Source organism: Onychostruthus taczanowskii, unplaced genomic scaffold (genome assembly GCF_017590055.1).
Source record: "Onychostruthus taczanowskii isolate IOZ18803 unplaced genomic scaffold, ASM1759005v1 scaffold8, whole genome shotgun sequence".
Taxonomy (NCBI): Eukaryota; Metazoa; Chordata; class Aves; order Passeriformes; family Passeridae; genus Onychostruthus; species Onychostruthus taczanowskii.
In genome coordinates, this window is record NW_024505892.1 from 4,284,355 (window position 1) to 4,298,896 (window position 14,542).

The following is a 14,542-nucleotide window of genomic DNA, read 5'->3' on the forward strand; positions in this document are numbered from 1 at the left end:
AAGAACATGGAGTTATCCTTGGCTTTTGTCATTGACATATAGCTGTGCCAGAGCATGTTGGAACGCAGCACATTCTGTTATCAGCAGATTACAGTAGTGATAATAGGAAGTGAACGCAGGATGCAGTTAGGTCCACTCTGACAGCTTGGGTGCTTTCTGGGAATGAGAATTCCTCAAGTATCAGATGGGAATTTCAGCTTCATTGTTTTGTAAGTTAAAGTTTTGATGAGACAGCAAGCAAACAAAGGAGGATTCCTCAAAATGGAGAGACAGTTTTGAAGTTCAAATGCGGTGGCAGGGAAACAATTTGTTTGTGAAACATTTGGGACTCTTAACAGGCATTTCTTTTGCCTATTTCTGACTTCAACAATAAGTCATTAAAAAAGGAAAGTCATTTGCAGCTCAGAACAAAGAAATTAGATAAATGAGAGAAGTGTAGAAGATGGACTATGTGGCTATATAAAGTATGCCCTATTTTGTTGCTACTCTCAAATTCAGATTCAGTGAAGATTATGGGATATGGTGAAGAGGACTCTCTCCATCTTGTTTCAAATTTAGTTAGTGTTCATTGGATCATACATTTCCTCTTTCTGAAGTGCTGTCAGCTACTGTCATAATGAAAAGTCAGGAACAGGATGTACTAATACTTGCTGGTTTAGAAGAGAAAAGAGATTTTGCTCTATTTTTTTTTTTCTGAATACACAAGGATGGTGTGAGTGCAGAAATGTATGATACAGAACCTGTATGATACAAATGCCCATGTACTCTGCAAGCCGCACGCAGTTGATGTTCTTGTGAGATGAACAGAAGATATTCTGGCACCAGCTATTTATCTTGGAGCCTAACTCTGAAATGCAGACTATCTGTATCATGTCTGATCATCCTCTGGTGGTGTGTAAGTTTTGGAGTGCTGAGACTTTCCACAGGTGGTCTGGAACCATGTTGAATGGTTGACTGCTGTCACTGGTGATCCAAAGGTTGAAGAGGAGGCTGCAAGAAGTTTGAGAGCAAGAAGCTACACTGGTCTTCCACATCTGGTAACCTGTGGTAGGGCACCATTCTGCCGACAACACTCAGCAGCTTAACTAGCACCTATTGCACTCCTAAGTGCCACCGAGTATGAGAGCAGATTTCCTCTAACAAACTGTTTTCCTCTGTTTTCTGAAAGACACCACTGATATTAGATGTCCAGCCTGCACAAAAACAGCCAATAGAGGAGATTGCTCTGTCTCCCTTTCCACAACAGTGGTGTGCTACATAAGGCTGGAGGGTGTCAAGTAACTCGGTTCTTTATTGCTATAGAACTCCAAAGTCTCTGAATCTCTGAGCAGACTTAAAACATCAAGCAGTTTCTGCCAAGGGCTTTAGCTGATGAATTGTGTACAGCATTATATATTTGCTGTGATATGTAGAGACCACAATATATAACTTTTTTGGGTGTTTTTGATATTTTATAGCAAGTCAGAAAATGTACCCCTTAGATTATGACTGTAGAGGAGATGGAGGAGTATGAAGTGGAGGACTGTACAGCCAGATGTGCTGGGCACACCTCTCCTTGTCCCCAAAAGCTATGGGCTGCCATAGATTTGGGTATGCTATTACCACTGGTGCTACCATGTGGGGCTTGAAGGAAATGTGAAAATTATTATTATGGTTTGCAAGGAAGTCAAGGCATGAGGAGGTTCTGCTTCTTAGTGAGTAAACTTGATCAAAAGAAACAGCATGGAACAGTACCTATAATGACCAGAGACACTGGGGAGCTTTTATTTATACCAGTCATGTAAGCATTCTACTCTAATCTGTGGAAAAGTGAACTTCCGACTCAGAGTAACAAAAAATCCCCCATCTTGTGAAGATAGGGTAAATTCACATAGGTATTTCTAATCAAAGAAGGTCAGACAGAACACTGGTATGATCATAAACCATAATGTTATCTACCTGAAACCACACAGTGCTCAAAGGAATACAAAATTTTAACTTGAAAAAAAAATACTAACAGCATTACAAAGTTATTTCCAATTTTTTTTTTTTTACAGCCAAATGCACATTGATCAGCCTGTGCAAGAAGTGGGCAAATCAACACCACCAGGCAGCAGCTTTTAGAAGATGCATCTCAAAGTTCTTTATCCCTTGAGTTAATCTCTCTTTCTAAAGCACCCACGACTGTAGCAGTAAAGAGCCAGTTCAAACAGAGATAATCAGTGAACCCAAATACTTGGTTGCATTAAAAAAGCTGTGAGAATGTGTGTGGTATAAATGTTTAATTCTGTCTCTGTTTAGATGCAGGAGCAGAGGGTGGAGAAGTGTCATCATCCAAAGCCTTGCTGGAAAGTCAAGAGGCAGAAGGAAAACGCAATGATTCCTAACACCTAAGGACTTCCGGGTTAATGAATCCCATCAACAGACTTCCCAGTTTCCCTATGTCACCCCTTTTGAAGTGTGGTAGCAACTTTAGCAGCACAGATATGACTTTGCAACACACTTGTACCTAGATGATTATGTGGATAGCATACAGTTCTTTCCACTGTCATCTTTCTAAAGCAATGTTCTACATATCCAAACAGGAAGAAAACTAAAGAATGTATCCCTTGTTTTCAGTTTTTCTCTCGTTTTGCTTATAGTATTCATCCTGACTAATCTTTGACAGTTCCAATTAATATACCTACCAGGAACTAAGCATTGTTTCAAAATAAAAATCCTGTTTCTTAATTTTCCAAACCAGCTTCTTTCTCTCTGGCACAGAGGTTTGTTTACTCCTCACAACATGATATTAAGTATATATTAGATTACAGACATTATCTGTAATTTATCTCCTGAGATTTTTGTTCTCATTAGACATATGTAGATGGGTGTGAGGAAAAAAAATATTTACATAAAATAAAATTTTCTCCTACTCCTGTTGCTAGAAGGTTTTATAAACCACTTAAACATCAGTGTTTGTTTTCAGACTCTCATTGCCTCCATTTGATTATGGCAGATCATCTCAGTTCTCCCACTCTTAGCAGTCTCACCGCTTTGGCCGTTCATTTTCATGCTGAATATTGTAGCTGTTCATGTGTATCTAAAGTAAAGTAGGTATGTTTGTATATGATGAAAATTGTTTAAGCTCACTGTGGAAATTAAATATCTATAATCTTTTCTGTCTTCAGTTGATTTCTTAATGTTTCTCATGTAGGACAATATTTAAAGCCCAATAATACATATGTCTTTTATTTCATCTGGGTTTTGCTTTGTTGTTTGCTGACAGTGAAGATCTGTCAGTCATTGTGATTTTTACAAAGATTTTAGTCTAAGTTTTTTCTCTACTGAAAGGACTTGTTTTGTTTTGGAGATCATGCTCCTGAAAATACTTGGCATTCATTCCCTTGTTGTAGGAGACTTAAGATTCAGGTACAGACATGAACCTTCATGATTCCTTGGACAGCAGCCACTTATGTACATCATGAAAACAGTGGAAGCATCTCTGATTGGGTACATCCCACACGTGACTGGTATTCCATCTATTAAATACTTGTGTAATCTAAACCTGGCAGAAAGCTTGTAAGAGCTCAAGAGAGCTTGTAAGGCACAACTTTCATTCCTACTGTGCATTTACTCATACCCTGGGTTTTGGGGACCATTCAATAAAGAATCCAGTTTAATTCAACTGAAATGACAATTACTTCCCTCCTCTTAAACCTCTCTTCATTTAACAAGTGCAACATACCTTTTTTTTTTTTCCAGTTTGGAAAGGTAAAATAACCTATTCCACTGGATCAAAACAGGTGGCTTAAGAAAGTCTGAGAGAGTGATCTAGCTGACACTACAGCTAGAAAACTAGCTGACACTTTCAGCTAGGACCACAGCTGAAAACCACAGTGGAGAGGGACTAGGAGGTAACTATATCTGTGGTACACACTTTTGTTCTGGGTTGTAGTCCCACTCTCCTATACCAGCCTCCTTTATAGCATCACAGTACATAAAAATGGTAAATTAGAAGAAGCTGTGGTGATCCCATCAAAATCAAGTATATGAGTATTACTGAAACGTAAGTCATTATATTTTTTGCTCTTTGGGTCACGGCCTATATCAAATTCTGCACTTCTTTCACAGTTGCAGCACTGGATATATTTAGTTTCTTCTCTGATACAATAGAGACACTGAAATTTGGGTTACAGGAATAGATACTTTAGGTACTTTGTTGATCTAAGCTAGTTTGAAATTTTTTGCTATAAAAACACCAATTATGAACCAGCTGAATTTAGCAAATTATTCATGTGCTAAATTCTATGTAAAAAAACCCCCAATCTATAACTATATACATAAAAGGCATTAGCTGCTCACAAATGTATAATTTACAGCTAGTCAAGAATACTCAGCACCCTGGGGAATTTATTGTACGCGCTCAGGTGTTTACTTTGTGCTTGAGCTATATGAACCTGTCTTTGAAAATATGTTGCATATAAAGAAGAACTTTAACAGCAAATTTGAAAAAAATGCAGTAGTAAAAACTAAAATTTAAAATGCAATTTAATGAAAAGCAGGATGAACACTTTAAAAATATCTGTAATATGTTATATGTGTATTATCTAAGTAAATTAACCAAGTTACAAATACAGAAATGCTTCTTTGCCATGTGCATGTACGGTTTGTGACTAAACAAGTACTAGCCTAGACTGCATGAGAGATCTCCTTTCTAGTTAGTTGTAGCAGTAAGAATATTAAGTTATGCCTGGATTTTACCAAATTTCTTCAGTTATAAGCCAAATGCATACTTCTGACCAGTATAAACTGATTCACAAACTGACTGATGTGGGAGACATTGTACTGTACAGACTTTGGTCTTTGGAGCAGAGTTTATTAGTTATGCATGATTCTTGACTCAGGCAGAAGGGAACTCACCCCGTTAGGCTGTCAGGGGAGCTTTGTGCCATGCTGTCCAGTACTCTGGGGCTTGGGCAGAGTTACTATCTTAAGCACAGCTCAGGTTGGGGAAGCTTTGGTTCATCTTCTTGTTAGTGTGCTGAAGACAGATAAAAGTCCTGCTAAACTTTGGCTGAGTCTGTAAAGAGCAAATGAAGTGCTTCTGAACATATTTGTCACTGAGCCAGTTTATCCAGCTTCAACCATTATGTGGGCTGTACCACCCTCCCTTAGTTCAACTAATGGGTAATTGAGAACAGTGCATTCTCTTGGTTCACATGGCCACAGTGTTATGGCCCTGAATCAACTGGGTATTTTAAAACATGCTTAACTTTAAATGCAGACGGGTTTCACAGCAGTCGATAGAACTGCTTAGGTGCCTAAAATTAGGTACATACTTAATTACCTTGAAAAATGACAGCAGCAAACTTCTATTAAGGCTAATCTGGTATTACAATGCATTAATCCCCATTTCCATTCCAGCAAGTTTGGTACAGTTAATAGCATCTTTTTCATCATCTTACAGCACTATCCTGGCTTTCATAAAGCAAAGAATTTCATTTTAGTACCAAGCAAAAAAGGTAACTTTGTTGTCTCCATATTTTAGAACATAATTGAGCAATTATCCATTCTTATCCACTCAGCATGCTAAAAAAAAAAAAAAAAAGCAAACACAAAAACCCAAAAACAACTACAAAGAAAAGGCAGGAAGTAGCAGGAAGTACCCTTGTAATTTTATTGTGCATACATAAAACAATTTTGGTATTTTGAATATATAGAAAAATTGCCTTAATGTTTTACAGATGTCATTAACAAATTATAACTGCACTTGGTTACTTAAAAATTACAAGAGAGCAGTGGCTATAAGAGGCTTAAACTACACTTTACCACTACTACCATTTTACCTGCCACCATTAGTAGGCTAAATATCCTTTATGTATCACATAAAGATGAATACTTCAAGATTTAGCAAATTAATATTAGTTCATATTCCTCTCTTCTGTCTGCTAGTGCTCTGTGTGTGATAAAGTCCATGAAACAGAACTGAACAAAGACTTCTCCATGGATTTCTCCATGGGCGTTCAATGAGCATAAGCCCCAGACAGTGATGAGTGTCGGTTCCCCCGGGTCCAGACAGCACAGACCAGTGGGGCTGAGCCCACCGGGATCCAGGGCACTTGCTCAGAAGTAGAAATAGCAAAGGCTTAAACTGTCCTGCCATCTAGTGGGATCCTGAGCCTGCCAGGTAGGCTGTGCAAGGCAGTGGAGGGAGACCTCAAACCCAGCTGCAAATTGGGCTGGTGAGAGGCAGAATGTCTCTAGCTCATCCAACACGTTAACTTCAGGAGTTTTGCTATGGGCCCAGAACCTTGGTGCCTCTCTATACAGAAATCCAATTGTGTGATTGCAAGCAGGACGCATCTTGTGTTTCAACCCATAAACGCTTACTCTAAAACAGGTGTCTGAGTCTGGCTTGCAGCCTACCTTGCTTTAGATGCCCACTCTGCCATTTGGGCTTGGGTGCAAATCCCACCACAGATGACTGTTTTGACCTTTGTTAGGATAATTGTGTTTCATCTTCTCAACCTGAAGCTGTTCTACTTTCGCAAGTAATTAGCAACGACTACTGAGAGCTTTTCCTTCACTGTCTTGGTTTATTTCCCTCTTCAGCTCAGTGGGAACCATCCCGATGAATGTAAGGAACAGGAAGCCTGAAGGCCACCTTCAGGCCTCAAACTTCATCTTGGCATGTGCCACATCCCAATGCCATATCTCTGGATTTTAGTGCAAGATTTACATTTGATGAATAGGGTTGTGGGGTTTTTTGGTGTTTGTTTGTGCAGGGATTGACTGTGTGCTGCAGGCTTTTCTGTATTAAACATATTTATAATAGTTGTTTGCCAATGTAAAGGCCCTGATGTGAGGATTTGGACAATCCTACCAGTGCTTTATTTCTGGGGCTCTGCTGTGCAAGGATTGAGGCTGTAAATCCAGTGCTTATAATACAATGCATGGAAAAGCTAATCTGTGAGAGACTGGCTTGACCCAGCTGCGTAGGGCTTTCTGTTATTTCCAGACTCCTCGGGCAGGCTTGTCAATGATACACAAACAAAAGAAGGAGCAGGTGAACTGCTGCTAATGCCCAGCAGTATTCCAAAACCAGTTTTCCAGTAACGAGCGCAGTTTCCTAAGGGTGCAGCAGCATTCCCGAGGGACGGGCTCCGCAGCCGTCAGGCGGCACCTCCCGCGCCGTGGGCACAAGATGGCGCCCGAGCCCGCGCCAGCCTCGCAGCCGGGCCCTCGCTTCCCTTACAGCGTTGCCCCTGTCCGTCCCCGGCTCCCCGGACACGGAGCAGTTCGGGTCTCCTTCCGGACCTGATTCTCCTGCTCGCTCCCGTGAGGAAGAGCGGGGGGCTGTGGCAGCGCCGCGGGACGGAGGACGGGACTGCCCCGGTATTGGCGGCAGAGGGCGCCCTTGCCCTGGAGCGGCCTTCGCTCCGGCGGCTGCCCGTCCGCACACGGGCTCTGGGCGCCGCTATTCCCGCGGCTTCCCGAGCAGGGGGGAAGGGGACTCAACAATCCAATCCTGTCCCCTTCCTTCCTTCCCTCTTGAGTTGTCCTCTTACTCCTTTCAAAGCTTATATCCACCTACTCCTTTCCTGTCTTCAGTGCTCAGCCCTTGCTTCACTCACACCCTCAAGAGCAACATCCACCGTTAATGCTTTCGACACTCAATACAAGAAACAAATCTCTTTAATCACCTCTGTATTCACTAAAATAAGATGGTAGAAAGACAACTGATTGCTGTTCCTCTCACAAAGTATTGGGTAAATTTTACTTTATCAGACAGACTCACGAGACATCCTTGAACCAGGCCGAGAACAGCCCTTGTCTCTTAACACAGAGACGGGGAAAGCTTCTGTGGAAAACAACATGTCACTGTGCAAGTAAAGGTGCTGTTGCAATCTAAAAAAAGTGCTGAAATAAGTTTCTTCTGGGCATCTTCTTTCAGACAGCCTTTGAACTTTGCTTTTTTTTTTTTTTTTTTTTTTTTTTTTTTTTTAAGCATTGACTTGTGACTTGAAACTTCTAGGTAGATTTACAAAGAATGAAATGAAATGCTGGAATGTAAGAAGGAGTATATCTAAGGGAAGGAAGACAAAGGGCAATGAGGTGTAGTTAAAGGCATGACAATTGCACCATGTTTCCTCTCCACAGCCTTTCTTTTATCAGAACATCTGAGCCAGTCATGGTGTCACAAAGTCAGCCTAGTCCTGCACCCTCCACTGGCTCTGGACTCTGGATGTTTTGAGCTCTGGGTGCAAGGCTGATCAGTCACTCAAGAAAGTTTCAAAGGTCTGGAGGAAGATGCTATTAGAAGCCTTGTTTAAATATTACAAGATTAGTTAATGATTTTGACCATAGAGGGTCTGGTTTATGTTTACTGTTGCCACACTGAGGGGGAAAGCTTTCATACCATGTACACATGAATGTAGGGAATTAAAGGAATAGTGGCAGTATCTATATCACCCCACTGGCACTTAGTGCAGTACAGTCCACGAAGTGAGCCCCATGATTATCCAGGCAGGGGCTACATGCCTGCTTTCCTTTCTGTGCATATCTACTTTTTCCCATAACAGACTCTCGATTTGGCAAAGTACAAACCCACACTTAGCAAGTGGGATGTGTTTTTAAGTTTCCTGGTATAGACTTGTCTATTGTGACCAGCTCATGTGATTTCTTGCATAATCCAGGATATAGAACTTCTCTGAATTACTTCCTGCATCATGTCCAATAGCTGTGGTTGTTAGTACAGTTTACAATTTACAGGGTTGAAAAGTCTTGTAAGGCAGTTTAAAAGCTGGCCAAAGGCTTAAGTCTCCCCACAGCTAATATGCACTTCATTTTTAATATAAATTTCTGTAGGTTTAACTTTGCTCCAGTGACTGGAGTTTTGTGTACCAGACTGAAGAGACCGTTGTTTCTCTGGGATTGTCTCCAAACATCCAGTATGACTAAAATTTTCCCCAAGCTTGTCTTGGTACTAGTCCTTATTTAAAGCTAGTTATGAGCTATCGTAACACTGCAATCTTCAAGTTGCTCTAAAATTTTGTGTTCCAGGAAGTTTATCTATTTAGACACTTGAAAATCAGAAATGCTTGGTCACAAACCAATATGTAAAGCGGGGATACGGTTGCACTCTTGAATTAATCAATTTAGGTATGTAATTCCAGCTAGCTTACCAGCATGAGGCTTCATTTCAAATGCCTGATCTGTGTCAGGCATTTGTTCATCCATGACAGGCCCATAAATTGATAACCTAATTAAATTATTTATCAAGACTGTGGAATTCATATATTTTTCTGGATGCGCTAACACTGCTCTTTAGAACTTCTGAGGAAACAGCTTACTCTGACTGAGAGATTCTGATTTACAGGACACAAACCCAGAGAAGTGTGGAGATCTGGGAGATCATATCTGGCTCCAAAAGGCTGTGACTGTGTCCTGTCAGTCCCTAGCTCAGTGGAAGAGAGGAGGATCTTAGGAATATCCAAATGCAGATAGTTAATGAGCTTTAATGAGTTTTAACTTTGCAACTGTTTTACAAATTCAGTGGTTGTTCTCTTAAATTCTTGAATTCTTGAAACTCATTCAAATAAACCTGATTTTACTTCTTGCCTAAATCTCAGCTGGTACTGAGGGTGATTTCAGTATGTTGTAGAAAATTGAATGCTTCGGATGGACAAACTGAATGAAGGTACCTGAAGCCATTCCAAAAATTTCTTAAATTCAGCCCTGCAAATTGCACAGTTGTTTCTTGTTTTGCTGAAAAGATTTACCTTGGAATTGATTAGCTTGAGATTTGTTATACTGAACTCCAAATAGTCATGCTTATTTATGTATTTGGCAGCCACCATAGCGTATTCTAGGACTTCAGAAAGAGAACATGATATTTATGATATGTGATAACTTAAACTTGTATTTTAACACTGTAAAATTTTCATTGATGATTATAAAAATCATCCCCTCCTTTGCTATAATACAGAGTCCTTGGACCTTAATACAGAGGGTTTTTCTGCTCCACTAATATTTTCATTAGTCTGCCCTGAACACCAAATCTACACAACTCTCAGAATCAGGTGCAACAGGTCAAATGTAAGTCATCTAATCTCTTTAAACCTGTGTGCTATTTTTCCATTCCTTCTAATAAGAATGATTTTAATTTAGTATGTTCATAGTATTCATATGCTTTCTAAATTTCTCTGAGTTATTATTACCCCTGAAATAGTCAGGTTGATTATTTATGCAACTTTATTTCTTGCTTCCTTACATATACCCATGCTGAAATTGTAAGTCTGGAAAGCTGATTTCTTGTATTGATTTTTTACAGTAACTAGACAGCTGTTGTAAGTGACATGCAGTATAAGGCATTTCTGTTACTGTTTAAAGGCTTTTAAATAGTTTTTCTGTTCTTAATGTAAAAGAAAGCAAAGACGAATATTAAAATAACAAAGGTCTAGAGGCACAAAATTAAAGTAACTACATCTTCAATAAATTGAACTGGGAGCCAGGAGAGTGGCTGGCTTTAATGCAGGCTAATTCTTTGAGGAGAATGTCTGACTTGAGTAATCTAAATGTAAGTCACACAGTAATATTAAATGAGATAACAACCTCCCAAATGCCTTTCAGAAGCAGAGAACACCCTGGAGATGTTTCATAGCATTTGCTTACTTTAAATCATTGTCAACCAGCTGTCCTCCCAGCTTAAACCAATCCAAATATATGTCTAATAGTTCATAATGAGGTATTAGTGGGTATTTACTTACCAGGACTCTCCTAAACTCATGTCACACCAATTTCTAACAGAATAGAGAGTCTACAAGAATGAAATGCATGATCACAGACCATTTAGTTTTCACCAATTAGCAACCAACACCAGAATTAGATCTTAACATGACTTGTGTCTAACATTAGCTTGTCCTGGCATTATTTTGCTTCAGCTTTACAGTGGCAGGAAACCTGCTGAACATGTTCCAAAGTTTTGCCCAAGATATGTCATGCTCTTAGAAAGGATATTGTGGTAACATGTCTTTCCTGCTCCTGCCTACACCTTGCCTTACCTTGCACCTCGCCTATCATCTGGTCCAAAGCTCCAGCAAAGCCCTTCCCATGGCATTTACACAGCAAAAAAACTGGATTCATACAGATGCTTTGTACCTGGGGCAATTCTGTGACCATTTGCTTGTGCAGCTGCATAATTGGGTGTCTTCTCCATGAGGCATTTATCTCCTTTTGAACCTGGGGTTTCCAATGACCTGTATGTTGATAGAGTAAATAAACCTAGGTATTTTCTGTGACTCACCAACAGCACTGAGATGGTTTCTTTTTATTAGGGGGATCAGCAAATCTCTTAGACAGCTAGAGGACATATATGATAATTTTAATTAAGAACATTCTACTGCCCAGTTTGACATTAGGTTTTTCTGCAGCAGCAAAAACAAAATCACACTCAGCCCTGAAGAGTCACACTCATCCTGTCTGACACAATAGCTACTAAACTCTGTTCATTTTTTTATTACACTGAGATCAAAGCTGCACAGAGATTCACAGCAGGACTTCAAACAAGCTTAAAATTTGCTGGGAATACCTTAGCATGTTGTCCATAGAGGAAACCTCTTTCAGCTGTACATTATTTTCAGCTTCCTTAATTCAAAAGTAACTCCCTAATGTTTCATAATACTAAGAGTTTAAAGAAATGCCTAAGTGAGCTAGGACCCTGAATCCTGTCGGCTTTCAATGGAATTCAATTCCTAAAAGACTTCTGAATACCTACATCTGCTTTTGTACCAGGGGAGTTATGCCCTGGTATCACTGTTGCCCTTTGTTACACAAGATGCTCTGCAGTTCCTGGACCTTCATTGCCAGAAATGTTTGAATAATGCAATCATCACTGCATTATCTGAAGGTCTTATAACTTAGTATCCCCTTAACGTAGTATTCCTGGCTATTGTACTACAAAGATGGTGAAAAGAGAAAGCTTAACTGAATTGGTGTAGCAAGAGAGCCCTGCCTGTGTTATATCCAGAGAGGGACAGAGAAGAAGGACATATAAACCTGACTTCAAATATTAGCTGCACCAATTTCCCTACTTTTCTACAGCCAGACGCTAAGCCTTTAGTGACTGGCTGTTGTGGCTAAATCCTGACATAGATTATGAGGAATCCACATATGACAGAACCTCATGGTCAGACTTTTGTACTGCAGCAGCATGGTGACCATCCTGTGGTGCTCCTTTCCTCCCCACACCCTTCACACCAATTTTTTTTTTCCTGACGAAGTAATTTTTTTTTTTGTTTTGAGTACAGAATGAAGGCTGAATGAGGCTGACAGCCTCATTCTCTGAATGTCTGAGAGCATGTGAAGCAGGGATATAACAGGGGGAAAAGCAGCCAAAAGCAGGTTGTCTGTCCTGTATTTGAAGGCTGAAGGTTGGAGCAGTCTCACCAGATGGCCTTTGGAAGCAAGGATTACTCATTACACAGGGATATCTTGCTGCAGAATTTTCATCTTTTAAGCAGACCTTGTACAGGGAATGCAGATGTGCCTACTTACACTGCTCAGGTGGTCTAAAGAGTTTAGTAAGGAGTAATGAGTCCCTGGCTGTTCAGAATCTCCAGAGATACTATTTGTCACAGGAGTACGCAGTCTGTTAAAACCATCCAAGTGCTGACAGCACGAAAGAAACTCCAAGCTGGTATCTTGTGCAGCAACCCAAAATGCACGCCAGGTCCGTGTATTTCACACCATGATCTCTGTTTCAGCCATAGCAAAGCATTTATGTCACTCAAGATGACTTGTACTAGTTTTTGATGTTAGCATAGCTCTTGCATAAGGCTCCACAATAAAACACAGAGCATAAGATGCTATGGAAAACATTTTGAACTGTGGCTTGTCACCCCACAAAGGAGTCAATAATGGAACATTGATTTACCCTGGTCCCAAATAATCACTAACGCAGACAAGTGGGATCTCACCATCATAAAACATGATGTGAGGACTCTGGCAACCTATCCACTTAAGAAGGAATGTGAACATTTTAACAGACCCTGTTTTATATTTGAAGCACGGTGCAAAGTGTTAAAGAATGTATTTTTCTTAAGAAATTCTTATGTGCTTCCTTCCCCTTAAGGGTGGGTCATCACACCAAGTACTTGTCTTATTTAAAAACATTGAGAAATCCTAGCAGAACAGAGCTGTCCCATCAGTGTAGGTATGACTGCTTAAATTATGAAGGATCCTGAAGAGGCTGCCTCCCAAAGGCCTGGCTGCAGCACTGTCTGGAAGAAGGTGCAAGGCAGAAGTGTCCTTGAGGAGTCCAGCTACGAGGGGTTGCACTGAATCATTTTCAGAAGTTTTATATCACAAAGTCCATGAGGTTGGTTGTATACAAGCCCCAGTGAACAAGACAGCACGAGCTCTCCCAGGCTCTGTGCACACATCTGCACCAGAATAATAAACAGGGGCTCCAGTGCTACTGCAAACAAAATCTGTATGAGCAGATAACTTTTTCTTGTCAGCGCTGGGAGAGGAGACATTGCCAGTTTATGAGGATATTGCTAAAACAATTTAGAATTTAATATCACAGAGCCATAGAATAATTTGAGTTGGAAGGGATCACCCAGTTCCAAGGCCCCTGCCATGGTCAGGGACCATTCCTCCAGTCCAGGCTGCTCAATGCCCCATCCAACCTGGCATGCTTAAGTTAAAATCCCACCAAAAATATCATTTGCCCTACCTCCAAAGAATATGCCATACTACAAGAGCCTGAAAGAAATGCAAATGATGGTCAAAAACTAGTTTAAAAATATTAGAAAAGTATTCCTAATTGTTTCTGGTTTTTATGGCTGAACTAGGTGGGAAATTGTTGAGGTTTTGTTCCTAAATCACATAAATCCTCTTTCAGTCAGTCCCTGAGTTTTGCTGCAAGAGCTGAAGAGCTCTATTCACTATTCTGGAATCCATCCAAGCCATAGGTCAAAAAAAAAAAAAAAAAAAAAAAAAGAAAAAAAAATTATGTAGATTTAAGCTCTCTTCCTTTATTCTTAATCTTCAAATGATGACACTTGTGGAGCCAAGATGCTGTTCCGAGCCAGGAACAGCAAATATCAAGTTCATACAGCATCCATACAGATGCCATTGTGGGTAAAGGGACCTGTACTTGGCCAGCACCAAAATAGGCTGGAAAATCTTCATGGGAAAACTTTTGGAGTTGGCGTTCTGCAGTGGCGTTACGATCCTGTGTTTTCACTCAGTGGCCTTTCACGCTGGGTGCCCGCTTCTCGTTTAGCCCGCGCGTTCCTGTAAGAACGAGGCGGGCGGGCGGGGGTGTCCCTGTCCCCGGGGCGGCTCAGGCGAGGAGTGGTGCGGCAGGCGGAGGCAGCCCCTTTCCCTGCCCCCTCCACGTCCTGCCGAGTGCCCGGCCGAGCTCCCCGCGCCCCCTCCCCGGCGGCGAGAGCGCCCTCCCCCAGCGGTGCGGGCGTCTCCGCGGCGGCCGTGGGGGGCGGACCGCGGCCGCTGCCCGCCTCCGGCCCCCCGCCGGGCGCCGGCTTTAAATGCGGAGCGGCGCGGTGATACCAGA

General features: G+C 41.1%; 1 protein-coding gene across 6 annotated transcripts in view; it reads left to right on the top strand.

Annotated features, from left to right (window-relative positions):
- The window catches only part of PKIB (cAMP-dependent protein kinase inhibitor beta), a 51,461-nt gene extending 48,331 nt beyond the window's left edge, over positions 1 to 3,130 (top strand). For all 6 annotated transcript variants that reach the window (XM_041423826.1, XM_041423829.1, XM_041423827.1 and 3 more), the window contains exon 3: positions 2,281 to 3,130. In XM_041423826.1, the coding sequence (XP_041279760.1) occupies positions 2,281 to 2,366 (86 nt within the window). In that variant the 3' untranslated portion in view covers positions 2,367 to 3,130. The remainder of the gene's footprint in view (positions 1 to 2,280) is intronic.
- The last annotated feature ends 11,412 nt before the right edge of the window (positions 3,131 to 14,542 follow it).